The sequence below is a fragment of the Rhinoderma darwinii genome, chromosome 2 (assembly GCF_050947455.1).
Source record: "Rhinoderma darwinii isolate aRhiDar2 chromosome 2, aRhiDar2.hap1, whole genome shotgun sequence".
Classification (NCBI taxonomy): domain Eukaryota; kingdom Metazoa; phylum Chordata; class Amphibia; order Anura; family Rhinodermatidae; genus Rhinoderma; species Rhinoderma darwinii.
The window spans coordinates 17800925-17824412 of NC_134688.1; the positions used below are offsets into that span (position 1 = coordinate 17800925).

General features: G+C 40.0%; 1 protein-coding gene across 2 annotated transcripts in view; it reads left to right on the forward strand.

Annotated features, from left to right (window-relative positions):
- Nucleotides 1–5673: 5673 nt before the first annotated feature.
- Nucleotides 5674–23488, forward strand: part of CCDC83 (coiled-coil domain containing 83) — a 33886-nt gene continuing 16071 nt past the window's right edge. Inside the window, exons 1-5 of one of the 2 annotated variants that reach the window (XM_075849942.1) lie at nt 5674–5744; nt 16261–16379; nt 18315–18399; nt 20003–20171; nt 22973–23140. In XM_075849942.1, the coding sequence (XP_075706057.1) occupies nt 16273–16379; nt 18315–18399; nt 20003–20171; nt 22973–23140 (529 nt within the window). In that variant the 5' untranslated portion in view covers nt 5674–5744; nt 16261–16272. Of the gene's footprint in view, nt 5745–16002; nt 16380–18314; nt 18400–20002; nt 20172–22972; nt 23141–23488 lie in introns of those variants that run through there. The other variant, XM_075849943.1, reaches the window with a different exon arrangement.

The window sequence follows — 23488 nt, forward strand, 5'->3', positions numbered from 1 at the left end:
TATACTACACCACACAGGAGAGCTGACAGATCCTCTCTACTGCACCACACAGGAGAGTGTGTAAATCCCATATACTAAACAACACAGTAGAGCTAAAATATCCTCTATACTACACCACACAGGAGAGCTGACATCTCCTCTATACTACACCACACAGGAGAGCTGACAGATCCTCTATACTGCACCACACAGGAGAGTGTGTAAATCCCATATACTAAACCACACAGTAGAGCTAAAATATCCTCTATACTACACCACACAGGAGAGCTGACATCTCCTCTATACTACACCACACAGGAGAGCTGACATCTCCTCTATACTACACCACACAGGAGAGCTGACATCTCCTCTATACTACACCACACAGGAGAGCAGACAGATCCTCTAAACTGCACCACACTGGAGAACTGACAGATCCTCTATACTACACTACACAGGAGATCTGACAGATCCTGTATACTACACCACACAGGAGATCTGACAGATCCTGTATACTACACCACACAGGAGAGCTGACAGATCCTTTATACTACACCACACAGAAGAGCTGACAGATCCTCTATACTGCACCACACAGGAGAACTGACAGATCCTTTATACTACAACACACAGGAAAGCTGACAGATCATCTATACTACACCACACAGGAGACCTGACATGTCCTCTAAACTACATTGCACAGGAGAGCTGACAGATCCTCTATACTACACCACACAGGAGAGCTGACAGCTCCTTTATACTACACCACACAGGAGAGCTGACAGCTCCTTTATACTACACAACACAGGAGTGTTGAGAGATCCTCAATACTGCACCAAACAAGAGAACTGACATATCCTCTATACTACACCACGCAGTAGAGCTGACATGTCCTCTATACTACACTCCACAGGAGAGCTGACAGATCCTCTTTACTACATCACACAGGAGAACTGAAAGCTCCTCTATACTACACCACACAGGAGAGCTGACAGATCCTCTAGACTACACCACACAGGAGAACTGACAGATCCTCTATACCACACCTCACAGCAGAGCTGACAGATCCTCTATACTACACCACACAGTTGAACTAACAGATCCTCTATACCACACCTCACAGCAGAGCTGACAGCTCCTCTACATTACACCACACAAGAGATCTGACAGATCCTCTATAGAACACCACACAGGAGAACTGACAGATCATCTATACTACACCACACAGGAGAGCTGACAGATCCTCTATACTACACCACACAGGAAATCTGACATGTCCTTTATACTACACCACACAGGAAAGCTGACAGATCCTCTATACTGCGAAACACAGGAGAACTGACAGTTCCTCTATACCACACCACACAGGAAAGCTGTCAGATTCTCTATACTATACAACAACGGAGAACTGACAGCTCCTCTATACTACTCCACACAGGAGACCTGACAGATGCTCTATACTACACCACGCAGGAGAGCTGACAGATACTCTATACTACACCACACAGGAGAGCTGACAGCTCCTCTATACTACGTCACACAGGAGAGCTGGGAGATCCTCTATACTACACCACACAGGAGAGCTGACAGATCCTCTATACTACATCACACAGGAGAGCTGACAGATCCTCTATACTACACCACACAGGCGAGCTGACATGTACTCTATACTACATCACATAGGAGAGCTGACAGATCCTCTATAGTACGCCTTACAGGAAAACTGTCAGATCCTCTATACTACACCACACAGGAGAACTGACAAGTCCTCGAAACTAGACCACAGAGGAGAGCTGACAGATCATCTATACTACACCACACAGGAAAGCTCACAGATCCTCTATACTACACCACACAGGAGAGCTGACAGATCCTCTATACTGCACCACACAGGAGAGCTGAGAGATCCTCTATACTACACCACACAGGAGAGCTGACAGACCCTCTATACTACACCACACAGGAGAGCTGATATATCGTATATACCACACCACAAAGGAGAGCTGACAGATCCTCTATACTACACCACACAGGAGAGCTGATAGATCCTTTATACTACACCACACAGGAGAGCTGACAGCTTTTCTATACTAAACCACACAGGAGCACTGACAGATCATCTATACTACACCACACAGGAAAGCTCACATATCCTCTATACTACACCACACAGGAGAGCTGACAGATCCTTTATACTACACCACACAGGAGAGCTGAGAGATCCTCTATACTACACCACACAGGAGAGCTGACAGATCCTCTATACTGCACCACACAGGAGAACTGACAGATCCTTTATACTACAACACACAGGAGAGCTGACAGATCATCTATACTCCACCACACAGGAGACATGACATGTCCTCTAAACTATATTGCACAGGAGAGCTGACACATCCTCTATACTACATCCTATAGGAGAGATGACAAATCCTGTATGCTACACCACTTAGGAGAGCTGACAGGTCCTCTATACTACACCACACAGGAGAACTGACAGATCCTTTATACCACACCTCACAGCAGAGCTGACAGATCCTCTATACTACACCACACAGTTGAACTAACATAACCTCTATACCACACCTCACAGCAGAGCTGACAGCTCCTCTACATTACACCACACAAGAGATCTGACAGATCCTCTATAGAACACCGCACAGGAGAACTGACAGATCATCTATACTACACCACACAGGAGAGCTGACAGATCCTCTATACTACACCACACAGGAGAGCTGACAGCTTCTCTATACTACACCAAACATGAGAGCTGACAAATCCTCCTTACTACAGCACACGGGAGAGCTGACAGATCCTCTATACTACACGACACCAGAGAGCTGACCGATCCTCTGTACTACACGACACCGGAGAGGTGACAGATCCTCTGTACTACACCACACAGGAGAGCTGACAAATCCTTTATACTACACCACACAGGAGAGCTGAAAGATCCTCTATACTACACCTCACAGGAGAGCTGACAGATCCTCTATACTACACCACACATAAGAGCTGACAGATCCTCTATACTACACCACACAGGAGAACTGACACATGCTCTATACTACACAGAGAGCTGACAGATCCTCTATACTACACCACACAGGAGAGCTGACAAATCCTCTAAACTAGACCACGCAGGAGAGTTGACAGATCCTCTATACTACACTACACAGGAGAACTGACAGCTCCTCTATAATACACCACACAGGAGAGCTGACATATCCTCTATACTACACTACACAGGAGAACTGACAGCTCCCCTATACTACATCACATAGGAGAGCTGACACATCCTCTATACTACACCACAGGAGGGCTGACAGATCCTCTGTACTATACCTCTCAGGAAAGCTGACAGCTCCTCTATATTATACCACACAGGAGATCTGACAGATCCTCTATACTACACCACACAGGAGAGCTGACAGCTCCTCTACACTACACCACACAGGAGAGCTGACAGATCCTCTATACTACACCACACAGGAGAGCTGACAGATCCTCTATACTACACCACACAGGAGAACTGACAGATCCTCTATACTACACCACACAGAAGAGCTGGCAGATCCTCTGTACTACACTACATGGCAAAGCTGACAGATCATCTATACTACACCACACAGGAGAGCTGACAGGTTCTCTAAACTACACCACACAGGAGAGCTGTCAGATCCTCTATACTACAGCACACAGGAGAACTGACAGATTCTACATACTACATCACACAGGAGAGCTGACATGTCCTCTATACTACGCCACACAGGAGATCTGACAGATCTTCTATACTGCGACACACAGGAGAACTGACAGATCCTCTATACTACACCACACAGGAGAGCTGTCAGATCCTCTATACTACACCACACAGGAGAGCTGACAGCTTCTCTATACTACACCAAACAGGAGAGCTGACAAATCCTCATTACTACAGCGCACGGGAGAGCTGACAGATCCTCTATACTACACGACACCGGAGAGCTGACAGATCCTCTGTACTACACCACAGAGGAGAGCTGACAAATCCTTTATACTACACCACACAGGAGAGCTGAAAGATCCTCTATACTACACCACACAGGAGAACTGTCAGATCCTCTATACTACACCACACAGGAGAGCTGACAGCTTCTCTATACTACACCAAACAGGAGAGCTGACAAATCCTCCTTACTACAGCGCACGGGAGAGCTGACAGATCCTCTATACTACACGACACCGGAGAGCTGACAGATCCTCTGTACTACACCACAGAGGAGAGCTGACAAATCCTTTATCTTACACCACACAGGAGAGCTGAAAGATCCTCTATACTACACCACACAGGAGAGCTGACAGATCCTCTATAGTACGCCTTACAAGAAAACTGACAGATCCTCTATACTACACCACACAGGAGAGCTGTCAGATCCTCTATATTACACCACACAGGAGAGCTGACAGTTTCTCTAAACTACACCACACAGGAGAGCTGACAGATCCTCTATACTACACCACACAGGAGAGCTGACAGTTTCTCTAAACTACACCACACAGGAGAGCTGACAGATCCTCTATACTACAGCACACAGGAGAGCTGACAGATCCTCTATACTACACCACACAGGAGAACTGACAGATCCTACATACTATACCACACAGGAGAGCTGACAGATCCTCTATAGTACACCACACAGGAGAACTGACAGATCCCCTATACTTCACCACACAGATCAAAAGTTGAATCAGAGCGTGTCTAAACTTTTCCTAAGAAAATTTTAGGGAGTTTTCCTCTTCCTTTTGAGCTGCACTCTGATTCTCCTTTTGATCTAAAAAGATGTAGTGGAGAACAGATCTCACAAATTTTATGTAAAAGGGGCCTAAAAGTGAATTATGGTGCAAAAACAATAAATATTATATATATATATATATATATATATATATATATATATATATATATATATATATATATATATATATATATATAATCAGGATCTTCCTCATCCAGTCATACAGATAGTTGCATATTTTTACACACACAGACGCACGCTTACACACGCCCGCTTAAACACACGCACTTCTGCACACACAGGCACACTTTTACACTCATTCTGCGTGACTCCTGGACAACAGCACCGGCTACATGACTCTTGTAGGGTATCTAACATACAGCGTGCACTGTTTTAAAATTTGACTTTATAGCTTTGTTTGCCTCTCTAAAAAAAAAAATAGGGGCCTGTTTGTAAATCTTGTTAGGTATTACATAGTGGCGATTTAGGGGGCTAAAACAACCTGACAGGTTCCCCTTAAATTTATTGGAGTGTATTCGCAAGCCAACAGTAACCACGAGTGTATGCTGAAAAGTTCAGACTTTGTCTTTTCCTGCGGGAAAAGCTGCGTATTTCTGTAGTTTTAAAACGGTAGCATCTTATTCACATTGTGTGCTTGAAAAAAGTACCTTATTATATTATGTCATACGTGTCCCAGTTTGCTGTGTCTACTGATTGAGTCAACACTTTTTTTTTTTATATCTGGACTTGATATGACAATGGAAAAGCCAAAGGGTAAACATGACTGTCAGCAACATTTGAGCGGTTATATTTTCTGTGTCCAGCAGATGTCACTAGAACATTACAGGCAACATAAAACACAGCACAGATACAATGTATCCAGTCAGTTGTTGCTATGGTAACAGAATGTTGTGGACAGTAGTTCAGGCTGCTGCTGTATGGAGCTGGTGAGATCCAGGAACAGTTTTCCACATCTGCTGGGTTCAGGTGGGTGTTAGTTCACGACTCCAGTAACATTATATGTGCAACACAAGAGCTGACACTCAGTAGAGGAAGGTTTGTACTGAACAGCGTTACTCAGGATAAGATCTTAGTAACGCCTCTCCTGTGTATAAATACTGCATAAAGTCTATATTCAGGGCCGGCTTTAGGGGGTTGCAAACTAGGTAATTGCCCAGGCACCCTGTTGGGGAAACCAAAGAGCAAACTAAAACCACCCAGTATTATTTAGCAGTGTATGGTTGTATTATTTGGTAATTAATTGTAATATAACTTGAAGCTCCTGGGCCCCAATGCAAAATCTATAACAGGGCCCTTACCTACTATGTACCATGTGTCGACCGTACGTTTTTATCCGTACTTACGGATAATCTGCAGATCTTTTTATTGCTATTGTCCACAGACACTTTTCCAGATATTTATGAATGTGTGTCCGGGCCGTAGAAATGATCCGCAAAATATAGAACATGTCCTAGAGAAGTTTATGGTCACGTGCAAAATTGCATGCAGACGGCTATGGATGTGCATCCGTAGCCGTCCGTAATTGTGGAAGAGTTGCTATGTGACGGCAGGGGATTCCCCAAGAAAATGGCGCCTGAGTGATCATGTGACCTGGTTGGACATGTTGGTGACATCATTTGTATCCTCCCGGTTTTTTTTTTGCGGATCCGTAAATACGGGTGCACTACGGACTGTAGTTGCGGACAGCGTGCCAGATGCGGGTGACTGCGGATCTGTATTTGCGGACACTAACAAACACTACGGTCGTGGGAATGAGGGTTTTCGTGTACGTATACAATTGAGTACAAGATAACAGGGAAATAGCTGCAACCTTTACGCCTCATGCACACGACCGTGTGCGCCGGCCGAGTCCCGTCAGTGATCCGATAAAAGATAGAACATGTCCTATCTTTCCTTGGATCGGAGACTCGGATAATTTTTCACGGACCCGATTCACCCTCTAAAGTGAATTGGTCTGTGAAAACTATTGGGTGCCATTCGGATGCCGTCAAAAACGGCCCAAGTGGCACAACGGTCGTGTGCATGAGGCGTTACCTTTAAACCCCAAATGTACTTTAATATGTAGGTTGTTATGTAGGTTGTTACAGAACCCAACAGAAAAAAATGGTGGCATTCTTTATTACATACTGAAAGGAGGGCATTGTAGATAATGTGTGGCAGCAAATGTTTATTAACCCCTTCCCGCCGCAGCCATTTTTTGGATTTTCATTTTCTTTTCTTTTATGTTTTACTACTTTCAAGAAAAAAAATAATTGTTAAAAATAAAATTAGTTTTGTGTCGCCATATTCTGAGAGCCATAACTTTTACATTTTTTTTGTCGATAGAGTGGTTTTAGGCTTATTGTTTGCGGGGCGAGTTGAAGTTTCCATGGGTTCCATTTCAGGGTACATGACACTTTTCGATCACTTTTTATTCAGTTTCTTGTGGGAGATGAGGTGACCAATAAACAGTGATCCAACCGCCCTAATAAATAAAACATTTTATGGCGTTCACTGTACGAGTTAAATATTGATACATTGTGATAGTTTGGACTTTTACGGATGCGGTGATACCAGTTATGTTACAAAAAAATGACATTGCTTTTGGAGAAAAATGGGAAAAGGGGGGTTTTTTGAATTTCTAATATTTTTTTTTAAATATATTCACATTTTTTATTTAACTGTTTTTAACCCTTTTCACTAGTCCCCCAAGGGGACTTAGACCAGCGATCGTTGGAACGCTGGTTTACGCGGTACACGATATACTGCATTACTAAAGAATTGGCAGGGCTTAATAGGTGTACAAAGATGGCAGATCTGAGGGCCTTTATCAGGTCCCGGGTTGCCATGACAACCGTTCACGTCGCAGGGCGGCTATGGCACGTCAGAAGGGGTAATCTCCCTCATTCTAACGGCTTAGATGCTGCGGTCGCTATTGACCACGGCATGTAAGGGGTTAAGCCGTCAGAATCCCGCTCATTACACTAAAGTGTCGGCTGTAAGATACAGCCGAAACACTCGTACTTTGGAGCCCACACCATACTCCCCCACCCGGCCATCTCCGTATATATACGGTGGACATCGGGAAAGAGTTGAAAGCACTAAGCTAGCACTAGAGGGTGGACGCAGATAGACATGTTAAAGGAGGCATCTGGGTGAGGTGTTTGTGCTGTTATAAAAGGAGATGTGCTGAAAAAGTGGGGAACCGGAGATATCTGGGCAGTAAACTCTGCAATGGTGCATCATAGCTAGAAGATGTCTACATGGCACTCTGGTTTAGATGGAGAAAACAGGAAAAGCAAAGAGAAGACATAAACTAAGTTGTTGCTTTTTTATCATTTGCCATAAGTGGCCATTTTACTACAAATCAATCAAATTTGTATGTATAAGAATATACATTCTATAATACTGCCTCCTATGTACCAGAATATAACTACTATAATACTGCCCCTATATACAAGAATATAACTACTATAATACTGCCCCTATATACAAGAATATAACTACTATAATACTGCTCCTATATACAAGAATATAACTACTATAATACTGCCCCCTATGTACAAGAATATAACTACTATAATACTGCTCCTATATACAGGAATATAACTACTATAATACTGCTCCTATATACAAGAATATAACTACTATAATACTGCCTCCTATGTACAAGAATATAACTACTATAATACTGCCCCCTATATACAAGAATATAATTACTATAATACTGCCCCTATATACAAGAATATAACTACTATAATACTGCTCCTATATAGAAGAATATAACTACTATAATACTGCCCCTATACACAAGAATATAACTACTATAATACTGCTCCCATATACAAGAATATAACTACTATAATACTGCTACCTATATACAAGAATATAACTACTATAATACTACTACCTATATACAAGAATATAACTACTATAATACTGCCCCTATATACAAGAATATAACTACTATAATACTGCTCCTATATACAAAAATATAACTACTATAATACTGCCCCCTATGTACAAGACTATAACTACTATAATACTGCTCCTATATACAGGAATATAACTACTATAATACTGCTCCTATATACAAGAATATAACTACTATAATACTGCCCCCTATATACAAGAATATAATTACTATAATACTGCCCCCCTATATACAATAATATAACTACTATAATACTGCTCCCCTATGTACAAGAATATAACTTCTATAATACTGCCCCTATATACAAGAATATAACTACTATAATACTGCCCCTATATACAAGAATATAACTACTATAATACTGCCCCCTATATACAAGAATATAACTACTATAATACTGCTCCTATATAGAAGAATATAACTACTATAATACTGCCCCTATATACAAGAATATAACTACTATAATACTGCCCCGTATATACAAGAATATAACTACTATAATACTGCCTCCTATGTACAAGAATATAACTACTATAATACCGCTCCTATATACAAGAATATAACTACTATAATACTGCCCCTATATACAAGAATATAACTACTATAATGCTGCCCCTATATACAAGAATATAACTACTATAATACTGCTTCTATATACAAGAATATAACTACTATAATACTGCCCCCTATGTACAAGAATATAACTACTATAATACTGCTCCTATATGCAAGAATATAACTACTATAAAACTGCCTCCTATATACAAGAATATAACTATTATAATATTGCTCCCTATATACAAGAATATAACTACTATAATACTGCTCCTATATACAAGAATATAACTACTATAATACTGCCCCTATGTACAAGAATATAACTACTATAATACTGCTCCTTTATACAAGAATATAACTACTATAATACTGCCCCTATAAACAAGAATATAACTACTATAATACTGCTCCTATATACAAGAATATAACTACTATAATACTGGCCCCTATATACAAGAATATAACTACTATACTACTGCCCCTATATACAAGAATATAACTACTATAATACTGCCCCTATAAACAAGAATATAACTACTATAATACTGGCCCCTATATACAAGAATATAACTACTATAATACTGCTCCTATATACAAGAATATAACTACTATAATACTGCTCCCATATACAAGAATATAACTACTATAATACTGCTCCTATATACAAGAATATAACTACTATAATACTGCTCCTATATACAAGCATATAACTACTATAATTCTGCTCCTACATACAAGAATATAACTACTATAATACTGCTCCTATGTACAAGAATATAACTACTACAATACTGCCCCTATATACAAGAATATAACTACTATAATACTGCTACCTATATACAAGAATATAACTACTATAATACTGCCCCCTATGTACAAGAATATAACTACTATAATACTGCTCCTATATACAAGAATATAACTACTATAATACTGCCTCCTATGTACAAGAATATAACTACTATAATACCGCTCCAATATACAAGAATATAACTGCTATAATACTGCCCCCTATATACAGGAATATAATTACTATAATACTGCCCCTATGTACAAGAATATAACTTGCCCCTATGTACAAGAATATAACTACTATAATACTGCCCCTATATACAAGAATATAACTACTATAACACTGGCCCATATACAAGAATATAACTACTATAATACTGCTCCTATATACCAGAATATAACTACTATAATACTGCCCCCTATGTACAAGAATATATCTACTGTAATACTGCCCCCTATGTACAAGAATAGAACTACTATAATACTGCCCCCTATATACAAGAATATAACTACTATAATACTACCCCTATATCCAAGAATATAACTACTATAATACTGCCCCCTATATACAAGAATATAACTACTATAATACTGCCACCTATGTACAAGAATATAACTACTATAATACTACCCCTATATACAAGAATATAACTACTATAATACTGCCCCCTATGTACAAGAATATAACTACTATAATACTGCCTCCTATATACAAGAATATAAATACTATAATACTGCCCTCTATATACAAGAATATAACTACTATAATACTGCCCCCTACATACAAGAATATAACTACTATAATACTGCCCCCTATATACAAGAATATAACTACTATAATACTGCCCCTATGTACAAGAATATAACTTGCCCCTATGTACAAGAATATAACTACTATAATACTGCTCCTATATATCAGAATATAACTACTGTAATACTGCCCCCTATGTACAAGAATATAACTACTATAATACTGCCCCATATGCAAGAATATAACTACTCTAAAACTGCCCCTATATACAAGAATATAACTACTATAATACTGCCCATATATACTGTACAAGAATATAACTACTATAATACTGCCCTATGTACAAGAATATAACTACTATAATACTGCTCCTATATACAAGAATATAACTACTATAATACTGCCCCATATACAAGAATATAACTACTATAATACTGCTCCTATATACCAGAATATAACTACTGTAATACTGCCCCTTATGTACAAGAATATAACTACTATAATACTGCCCCTATGTACAAGAATAGAACTACTATAATACTGTCCCTATATACAAGAATATAACTACTATAATACTGCCCCTATGTACAAGAATAGAACTACTATAATACTGTCCCCTATGTACAAGAATATAACTACTACAATACTGCTCCCTATATACAAGAATATAACTACTATAATACTACCCCTATATACAAGAATATAACTACTATAATACTGCTCCTATATACAAGAATATAACTACTATAATACTGCTCCCTATATACAAGAATATAACTACTATAATACTACCCCTATATACAAGAATATAACTACTATAATACTGCTCCTATATACAAGAATATAACTACTATAATACTGCCCCCTATATACAAGAATATAACTACTATAATACTGCTCCTATATACAAGAATATAACTACTATAATACTGCCCCCTATGTACAAGAATATAACTACTATAATACTACCCCTATATACATGAATATAACTACTATAATACTGCCTCCTATGTACAAGAATATAACTACTATAATACTGCCCCCTATATACAAGAATATAACTACTATAATACTACCCCTATATACATGAATATAACTGCTATAATACTGCCCCTATATACAGGAATATAATTACTATAATACTGCCCCTATGTACAAGAATATAACTTGCCCCTATGTACAAGAATATAACTACTATAATACTGCCCCTATATACTAGAATATAACTACTATAACACTGGCCCATATACAAGAATATAACTACTATAATACTGCTCCTATATACCAGAATATAACTACTGTAATACTGCCCCCTATGTACAAGAATATAACTACTGTAATACTGCCCCCTATGTACAAGAATAGAACTACTATAATACTGCCCCCTATATACAAGAATATAAATACTGTAATACTTCTCCCTATGTACAAGGAAATAACTACTATAATACTGCCCCCTATGTACAAGAATAGAACTACTATAATACTGCCCCCTATATACAAGAATATAAATACTGTAATACTTCTCCCTATGTACAAGGAAATAACTACTATAATACTGCCCCCTATGTACAAGAATATAACTACTATAATACTGCTCCTATATACAAGAATATAACTACTATTAGGCTGGGTTCACACGACCACATTAACGTCCGTAATGGACGGACGTATTTCGGCCGGAAGTCCCGGACCGAACTCAGTGCAGGGAGCCGGGCTACTAGCATCATAGTTATGTACGATGCTAGGAGTCCCTGCCTCTCTGCAGGACAACTGTCCCGTACTGTAATCATGTTTTCAGTACGGGACAGTAGTTCCACGGAGAGGCAGGGACTGCTAGCGTCGTACATAACTATGATGCTACGAGCCCGGCTCCCTGCATGGAGTTCGGTCCGGGACTTCCGCCCGAAATACGTCCGTCCATTACGGACGTTAATGTGGTCGTGTGAACCCAGCCTAATACTGCCCCTATGTACAAGAATATAACTGCTATAATACTGCCCCCTATATACAATAATATAACTACTATAATACTGGCAACTATGTATAAGTATATAACTACTATTATACTGCCCCCTATGTACAAGAATATAACTATTATTCTGCCCCCTATGGACAATAATATAAATAATATATCACTGCCCCCTATGGACAAGGATATTTATTTGAACAGAAAAGTAGAATTTTTACATCTGATTGTATCTGTACCTAGCTTGCTGCCACGATTGCAGCTCTGTATGTGTAATCTTGGATGGGGGGGGGGATCAGGACAGATGTATATAATATATAATGGTACAGCTGATTTTCGCTTATGTCACAGACTGATTCACTGGTGAAACATTGAATTGCATTGACTTCTATTCATCCTGATTTCATGTATTTAGCATTTCTGTAAGATGTCTATGAATGGGCCTATTGGATGCAGCATTTCCCGTATAACATATTAAACCCCCAGTAATTCAGGGATCTGCTACAAGGCTTCGCTTTCAGGCCGATTATAACATCTGAGTATAAAGAATTTTTGTTGGCCGAGGACTTCCCTTCCTGTCTACTCAGCTGTTCTTCATCTACAACAGGAATTGCCAAACAGAACCCATTCCTATTACAGTTTATAAATGAAGTGATTCTTCCCCGGATGACGACACATTTTCCTCTTGGGCCGGGAGCCAGAAGAAGGACTTCATCAGGAGGACATGTCCCTCAAGACAAACCCATGTCCAGCTGTTTATTCTGTCTGTAGTCCCGGCCAAGATATAGCGTCCGGATAGAATTTTTGCAGAATTTACACCTTTTGTCTTGTATATAATCTACATCCAAAATATTCAGAATATAATGATTAGCAGCACATGGAAGAAAATTTCAATTTTGGGGCATTTCAGGTGCTTTATAACTTATTTTTCCCGTTATTGAAACAATAGAGCACGTGAAGGTTTTACGGCTAAAACGTTTATTTTGTCGGATTATCCATATAATAATACTATTTTTTTGGATCTTTTTTTCCTTGGTTATAGTTATAGTGTAGTTATATGGTATGTCCAGAATTAGAAAAAAAAAGGGGTCTACTTATTTTTAGAAACAGCGCCACTATTGTGCATGGACTACTGCAGCTTCTCCAGGCTTATTGCAGGCTATTGTGACTGTTTTAGCGATCAGTGTGAAAACTGGAATATTTCAAGATATGGATAGTCACGTAAAAAATGGAAAAAATATATATATATTTTAAAAAATACATGTATATAATGAAACCTGATTTAACTTATATGGCATTTTCTGGTGATACATTCATTCCATCAAATTTTATATATAGAAAGATTTTTTTTTTGTGTGTGTTATTAACCCCTTCCCCCTGCTGGCATTCTGGGCCCTAATGTCCAAGCCATTTTTTAGATTTTTCCATTGTCACATTCGAAGAGCTGTAACTTTTTTATTTTTGCGTCGGCATAGCTGTATAAGGTCTTGTTTTTTGCGGGACGACTTGCAGTTTTTATTGGTACCATTTGAGAGTAGATGCGACTTTTTGATCACTTTCTATCACATTTTTTTTAAGTCAGGATTAACAGAAAACAGCAATTTTTCCATTGTTTTTTATTTTATTTTTTACGGCGTTCACAGTGCGGGTTAAATAATGTAACAGCTTTATAGTCGGGGTCGTTACGGACGCGGCGATACCAAATATGTGTAACTTTTTTGCTTTATTGTAGTTTTTTTTAATAGTAAAGCATTTTGTAAGGGGAAAAGCTGGGTTTTTCATTTTTTTTTTTCACTTTTTTTTTAAATTAACTTTATTAAACTTTTTTTACTTTTTTACTAGTCCCACTAGGGGACTTCCCTATCCTCCGATCGCTATTATAATACACTGCAATACTTTTGTATTGCAGTGTATTACTGCCTGTCCGTTTAAAACGGACAGGCATCTGCTAGGTCATGCCTGCGGCATGATCTAGCAGGCATTCGCTGCAGGCAGACCTGGGGGTCTTTATTAGACCCCCGGCTGCCATAGAAGACACAGACACTCGGCGATTTTATCGCCGGGTGTCCGTGAGATGAGAGGGAGCTCCCTCCCTCTCTCCAAAACCATTCAGATGCGGTGCTCGCTATTGTGCACCGCATCTGAAGGGTTAAACAGGTGAGATCGATACTAATATCGATCTCACCCGGCAGAGCAGGGACGCCCCCAGCCCTCAGCTGCTTCTGGCAGCTGACAGCAGGGAGATTTCACGGCTCCCTGCTCTGTTTACTTTATTCTAATGCAGCGACGTAGTTTGGCGGCGCTCTAGAATAAAGCCCACTAATGACCGCCGTAAAAAGACGTATCGGCGGTCATTAAGGGGTTAAGGAAAAATGCCTATAAAGCAATAATTTTTTAATCCAGTTAAACTACAAAAAATACACGGATTCTGCTTTTTGCTGGTGTCATTTTGATCTGTTGTTCTGGATCCTCGTGGGCGGGGCTACTGATCTTATTTGAGCTAGTGGGGGCATTCTTTGCTTTTTATTTTTTTACATTATTATTTTTTTACATTTTGTTTTCCACTGAGACCTCTAAGGGACATTTTAGATATAAATGTATCTTCTACCAGTAACTGGTGCTTTATCAGCACCCAGTACAGAAGGATATTCAGTTTCATTGCCCACATTATAGAGCTGAGCGTAGTCTTCTACTGGGCAGTCGTGAATCATGTAACTTAAAGGCTATGTCCACCTTTGAAAAAAAAATTTGTTTTTTTTTGCTTAATAAAAATGTTTATCAGTCTGTTTTGTGCAACTTTCAAATTACTTTTGATTCAAAATTATTTTGACTTTTTGAGATACAGCTGCTTTGTATCCTGTATATAGAGCATCTGTATCTAGCGCTGAAACCTGTATCCGTCAGGTCAGGTCAGCTGGACTGACAGGTTCAGTGACAGCGGGTCCTGAGTGTCTCTGACATGCAAGATTCACCTGTAATCGATCACATCTAAGTTATGAATTTAGATAATGACGATAACAGCTCGATCCTGCATGTCAGAGACACTCAGGACCCGCTGTCAGTGAACCCGTCAGTCCCGCTGACCTGACGGATACAGGTTTCAGCGCTAGATACAGCTGCTCTGTATACAGGATACAAAGCAGCTGTATCTAAAAAAGTAAAAATAATTTTTAATCAAAAGTAATTAGAAAGTTGCACCAATCAAACTGATAGACATTTTTATTTAAAAAAATAACTTTTCAAAGATGTACATAGTCTTTAACCTGGAGCCGGATTTCCTTTTAAGCCAAAAATATTCCATTCATTATAAGGGTTTTTCCATAGTTTTTTTTTTTTTTACTGACGGGGAGTCTATGGGAGATACAGACACAACAAGAATAAGGTTTCAAGGCAATGGACATCTCATTACATTTTATAGCGGTGACTAGAGATACCTAAAGATTATAATATGGTAGAATTCCTATAAAAACTTGTTTGTTTTCTTGTTTTTTTATCCCAGTTAATCTCCAACATGGGGAAGAGTGAGAAGAAGGGAAAGAAAGGAACAAAGAAAAAGAAGGGAAGTAAAAAGTCTCAGGGAGATAAGATGACCTTTGCAGAAGGTCTTCTGGCTTATCAGTAAGTATCAGGGGGTGTAGCTGTAGGGGGTGCACAGGTAGCAGTGGCACCCAGGCCCTGGTGCCACCTGCCACAAAGGAGACACCAGTATTGGGGGCTCGGTTACAGATTTTGCATTGGGGCCCTGTTGCGCTTCTGGTAAGTATACGTGTTTTGTGAACATACAGAAAAAAAGATTCCACCAATCAGATGAGCACGATGAGCGGATAATTTCTTATTCTCAGTATGTTCATCCTTAAAGGGATTTTCTGGTTTAGGAAGCCCATTTTCATACCCCCTTATTAGGGCATTCTAAATTGATATAGAGGCGACCCATTCAGAACCCCCATCTATTAACCAGAATGGAGAGCAGCTACAAAGGGCGTCTCCTTCTCCCAGTCTCTCTGGAGGACCCGACACATTGACGCAATCGTGTGTTACACAGGATAGCTCATGTATTTCAATGACAACTTTGTAATGCTTAATTTCTCCTGTGGTGGCGCTGCACGGGAAATGAGCACTTGTTTCGAGGTTCCCACATAGATTACAGCTGATCACTGGGGATTTGAGCAACGGGACAACCTGTGATTAATTCATTATCAGGGGACCCTTTTAACCAAATGGGATTATTCAATGTAGGGTACCCCTTTAAAGAATTTTTCTCCCACTAATTTTACAAAAACTCTGATTATTACATTAGTAAGAAATACTGAAAGGCATCTTTGCACCTTTTCTGTCCTCAGATTAGTGTCAATTTGGGTTTCAGTTGAAGAACGTAGTAATCTGAGACAGACTGTTTGCTAGGGACACTGCCAGACAACCATATATAAGAAACTCCATCTGTTAGACATTGTATCCTAGCAACCAGTCTGTCATAAATGACTCAGCTGACAGAGTGTATCCCAGCAACCAGTCTGTCAGAAATGACTCAGCTGACAGAGCATATCCTAGCAACTAGTCTGTCTGAAATGACTCAGCTGACAGGGTGTATCCTAGCAACCAGTCTGTCAGAAATGACTCAGCTGACAGAGCGTATCCTAGCAACTAGTCTATCTGAAAGGACTCAGCTGACAGGGTGTATCCTAGCTACCAGTCTGTCAGAAATGACTCAGCTGACAGAGCGTATCCTAGCAACCAGTCTGTCTGAAATGACTCAGCTGTCCACAGCAAAGCGGCACTATCAGGCAAGGGGAAAGGTGGCATGGCAGCAGGCAAGGGAAAATGTATGCTCCAACATGTCCCCATAGTAGTAACATTATTATGACTTTACAGATAATGAATGGATTTTGGTTAGTCCAGGAAGTTGCTTTGTTACGGAAGCCATTTTTAGAATCTTTTGAGATACCATTTAGTCACAGAGTCATCCAGGCTTCATACAGGCGCATAGGCCCTGCTCCTCTGCCCCTTTCCTTTCCTCTCTTTGTGACTTCTCATGTTCATTTAATAAAGACCCAAACAGGTGGCCAAATGTAGATCTACTCATCACAAACAAAGACAAATTGATGATCAAGCAGATAACTGGACTGTGTTGGGCCTGCCAATAAGCTTAGAAGAGCTTATTATGACTCAAAATAGTTAAGTGACCCTTCCATTTCCTCATAGGCAATGACTAAGGCGTCTTGCCGTGGTACCAGCGCCACTGACATAGCACAGGTACCAAGGCTGGCCAGATGTCAAACCAACAGTCAATGTAAGAGCCGTCTAAAGCCATCTTTAGAAGTCAAGGCAGCAAGGAAGTCCCTCAATTGACCCCTCAGCTCTTTTGTATGTCTGAAAGGTCTCACAGAGAGGAGGAACATATGTAGCTAATTTCCGCTATCCGACTAGCACTTTTGGAGGCCGATTACGCTGCACCATTGAGCTTTTTATTTCAGCATGGGCCATTTGTAAGATTTGCAGTTATATGATGTATGAGGAGTGTTTCATAATTTAATAAATATTTATTACCTTAACCAGAATTCAGATGAAGGAGAGTCGTATTGAAGAGCTATTGGCTGAGGTGAGACAAGTTGAAGAAAAGAATGTGAGATATAAAGAAAGGGTAAGTTCAGTCATTCCCAAAAACAGGAAAAATGAATGTAGTACATTTTTGGAACTTTGTACATAGTGCTGTCCTAGAACTATAAATGTAGGTCCCTAGGGCTAAAAACAAGGGTCGATTTCACCAAGTTGACCTACACCCCGTGTGCTTTGATATTGCATAGGGACCCCAAAATGAAGCAACTTTGAAAATAATCTTAAAGGGTAACTAAATGTTCAACAAAATTCTGACATGTCATAGTGACATGTCAGAAGTTTTGATCGCTGGGGGTCTGAGCACTGAGACCCCCACCAATCACTAGAACAAAGCGGCAGAAGCGCTCGTGTCAGCCGCTTGCTTTCTGTTCAGCTTTTCTCCGAAAGCTGAGCAGTTGGTGTACAGACTCAATAGAAGGTCTATGAGCCCGTACACTGCTACATCGGCTTTCAGAGAAAAGCCAAACAGAAACTAAGCGGCTCAGCGCTCACACTTCTGCCGTTTCGTTTTAGCGATAGGTGGGGTCTCAGTGCTCAGACCCCCACCAATCAAAACTTCTGACATGTCACTATGACGTCAGAAGTTTGTTGAATGTTTAGTTACCCTTTAATTAAGATTCTCATATTGTTTTGTGTTTACAGCTCCTATGGAGAACTATGTGTCTCCATGGTAACAGACTACAAACAAACCTCATGTAGTCTGATCCTGCAGTCATACTCCCTTCTATCGGTCCCAACTACTTACTAACATACGTTTTAAAGGTTGCCAAGAAGTAGGAGTCAAACAGAGGAGTCAGGTGACTTGACTCTTCAACCATTTTGTTAATCTGAAAAATCCTCAAAATCTCTGTCCTCTGATGTCATTTAAAGGGATAGTAACATCAGAACTTTGTAAACCAAAAAAAAGGATTATAAATTTTGCAGTTTTTATATTGGCCATTAGGTGTCAGCCTAATTGGCATTACATTAATGCAAGACCATCTCGTTTTACAACTTGCTGCACAGATGGAATGGTATCGGCAGTGTCCTACATTTAGCTCATTATGATTGGCTCTTCTAATTAAAAAAGTGTTAATTTAAACGAGAACATTACAAAAAGCTTCCTAAGGCTTCGTTCATATCTGCGTCAGGGCTCCGTTCCGACGTTCCATACAGAGCCCTGACTGACACAAACAGAAACCATAGATTTCCGTTTCCATCACCATTGATTGCAATGGTGACGGATCTGGTGCCAATGGTTTCCGTTGGTCTCCGTTTTGCAAGGGTTCCGTAGTTTTGACGGAATCAAGTGTAGTCGACTATGTTATTGATTACGTCAAAACGACGGAACCCCTGCACAACTGAGACCAACGGAAACCATTGGCACCGGATCCGTCACCGTTGAAATCCATGGTGATGGAAATGGAAACCTATGGTTTGAGTTTGTGTCAGTCAGGGCTCTGTTCCGCGGGAAGCTCCGACGGAATGTCGGAACGGAGCCCTGGCGCAGATGTGAACATAGCCTTACACTGACATGTTTGGAAAAAGATGAGCAGTCACTGAGGTTATTATCTCCTTCACCTTTTCCTGTAATTGGTCAAGGTTTCTCATTGACTCTAATGTAACCAGTTACGTTGTGTCACATCTAGAACCAGCGCTTAAAAGCTGAACAATCCGGTCACATTAAGGAGCTGCTGAGTGAGGCAAAGACGCAGGAAAAAGAACTGGAAAAGAAAGAAGTCGTCAACAGAGAGCAAGTGGACGAGGCGATAAAAGAAAAGTGGGAGTATATTCGCCAGGAAGAAATTCTATTTGAAGGTAAATAGACCAGATATAATATTGTACTATATTAGCTGGTAAAAACTGTACAGCACTACGTATCCTTAAAGTGTGCCTCCCCCTTTTAGCACTAAAGCACCTCATTTTTAGGTCCTAAATTGTATTCTGATTAATTTCTTAATTCATCTTTACAGCGGTCGGACCTACGTTTTTCCTGATACAAAGCTCCAAATCCCCTGCATAGACCTAGAGTTAAATGTTAACATTTTGTCTGCCTGCAGCCGCCACTAGAGGGAGCTTACTGCATACAGTACCTGTATTAAACTCAATATTAAAATACAAATTTGTTATGGATAAGATAGGGGGCAGGGTTTATGTAATATAGTTACCTGATTGGCAGTTTGGGTGCTATTTTGTGGGTGCAATTACTTATCTATTGCCAGTCTATCCTGGCATCACAGAATGTAACAGTAACTTTTTTCCAGCAAGTATTGTCTTTTCTTCTATTTCATGATCGTACAAGATCTCAGATAATAAAAATATGACTCAAGAGTTGATAATAAAAACTGCTCTTCTTACAATATAACCAGTTTGAGAAACATCCAATTCACAATTTTCAGGCCAGTAATGCGGAATGTCTACATTTTTCTAAATCTGATTCCTATTTTGATTTCTATCCACTTCCCTTTTATAATAACTTATACATTTACATAACATTGCCGTAGTCGCTCTAAAAACTCTGACTTTTTAGTTGACTCAAAAATTTTAAAATACTGGCAAATCTTCTATAAGTGTCCCAGAAGGCATCCAAATTGTCTCCCGTTCTTTTCCCTCCATCGCAAGTTTGAGAAAAGGGTTGGAGGATAGGCTTTCATTTTTCCTAGCTGGGAGGGAGCTTGCTGCTGCAGAAACCTTCCCCCTACTAATCTTTCTGCAAGGCAAGCTAAGCTCCACCCCTTTCCCTAGCTGAAGGTGGTTGGCATAAGAGGTAGAATGTTTATTTCAAGAGTTTGTAGAAAGACTTACAGACTGATTAATAACTAAATGTTCCTTCCATGTGTTCTTTTCTGCATTTCTATATGAACTGTTCCTTTAAGTACTAAGCCTATTATAAGTCTCAGATTCATCCTCTGTATCGGTGCTGGATGTTTTCTCTAATATTTTCAGTTAATTCTCCTGGGGATGCGGCTATTTTTGCATTTTTTTTGCATAGTGCTGCTGTAATACTTAACATTAATCTCCCTGGAGCCCAAATCCCCCTCCCTCCTCCACTTCATCTCTGCAAGTCTATTAGTTTAAGAGCAATTAAGTATTACAGGCTGCCTTAAAGTGGAGCTCAAAAGCCTGAATACTGAGAGGGGAGAATGAGGGAATTCAACAAGGGAATAAAGCAAATAACAAGAAGCTTAGATTCGGGGGCAGATATTTCCTTGTGAGAATCCTCCGTGGGGATGTTCTTGCTCCGGATGACCTTGTAACCAGGAAGACAAAGTCAATAAAAAGTCAGTTTGAGTATTGAAGAGTGATATGTTTGTTGATCGGGTGGTCTGCTGTGGTCAACCACTCTCTATATTGACCGCCATCTGTAATTACCGATGAGAACCGCTTGGTAAATGTTCACTGCAGCAATACATGGCATATTAAAGGGCTGAGACTTCATGTTGTAAGATGGGATCGGAATCAGACTACACTTGGCTTCTCTGTAGTCTGTTACCATGGAGACAAATAGGTTTCCATAGGAGCTGCATACACAAAATGGTCGGAGATTATTTTATCAAGACTATTTGTACAGTTTCATCACCAAGGGGTTCACGCTTCTTGCCGTACATTTACGGCATTGTGATGGCACAAAATAATTACTTGCGGGTGCCGGCTGTATTATACTACTGTGGCCTCACTCTAATGGCCCAGGAATGAAGATAACTCCTATCCCAGACATGTAACCCCTTAGATGCTGTGGTCACTCTGATCGATGCTTCTAAGTGGTTAGACACAGGGAGGCGGCTCCCTCTGTCATCCCATCGGCAATGGGGTGCGATGGGCTGTAATGTCAGCGGGGTCCTAACAATGACCGCCAGGTCGGCCATCTTACTACACGTATAGGCCCTGCCAGAGGTATTGCTGACAGAATAATACACTGCAAAGCAGAAGTATTGCAGTGTATTATATGAGCAATCAACCGATCACATGGTCTAGTCCCTTAATGGGACTGATATTTTTTTTTTTTTTTTTTAAAGTAAAAAATGTTTACAATTATGAAAAAATAAATTTTTTTAATAAACACAAAAATTAAAAATGCTTAATTATGTAAAAAAATGATAAATAAAATCGCCATGTCCGTAACGACACGAAATATAAAATCACATTATTTAAGCCTTACGGTAAACGCTGTAAAAAATGAAAAATAATGGCAGAATTATTTATTCAAAAAGTCGTGTGTACCCCAAAATGGTACCAATGAAAACGTCAACTCATCACGCAAAAGACAATCCCTCACACAGGTCCATCAAAAATAAAAAATTTATGGCTCTCAGAAGGTGGGGATGAAAAAAACAAAAGATATCTCCGTGTCATGAAGGCCAAAAACTTGATGTGTTGCCAAGGGGTGAAGCATCTTATAAAAGTTTAGGTGGTTCCTGACTTTTGACTCACCATATATGTATAGTGTGTTGAAATTCTACCGACATCTGTATGTGGTTGACATATGAAGGAAAGTCCTTGTCTCTACCGGTGTGTGGTGGAATTGACTATACTTGGTGAGGACGTTACCTGCATGTGTCTTCATAGAGAAAGGAGAACACTGAGTCTTTCTCTAAACACTATTAAATCTTTGTTTTTAGAGCTTCGCTGTGAGATAAATGGTCTGGAGCAGCAGATTATGTTAGCAGAAGCTGAGAAGGATTACTGGCTGCAGTATAAGAATGTGGGAAGCCGGGAAGACGCCAACCAGATTCATCACTTACAGGAAGAAATCAGCAACATTAAACAGAACTTCACTGAAATAGACGGTCAGTTCAGTTCAAGCTCTTTCAATACTCAAATGTCTCCACGGTTGGCTCTTCTGGTAATTTGGTGCCTTACACAGTCCTTCGCGACCAGTAGCTGGTACTCCAATCTTTGGTGTCCAATAGTTGGTGCTTCAGCGAGCCCTTGGTGCCAGTAGTTAGTGCTACAGACTAAGGTTGCACGATGCATCGACATCGATAATGTTTCAATGCAGCGCACCCTCAAACGGTTCGATAAAATTATTTCATGTATTTCGATACTAAGCTGTGCGTCCGCACAGCTAAGAAAAGTAACACATGTATGTAGCCAGAGCGGGGCTGCGGCTGTGTAATTGCCGCGCTCCTGAGTCC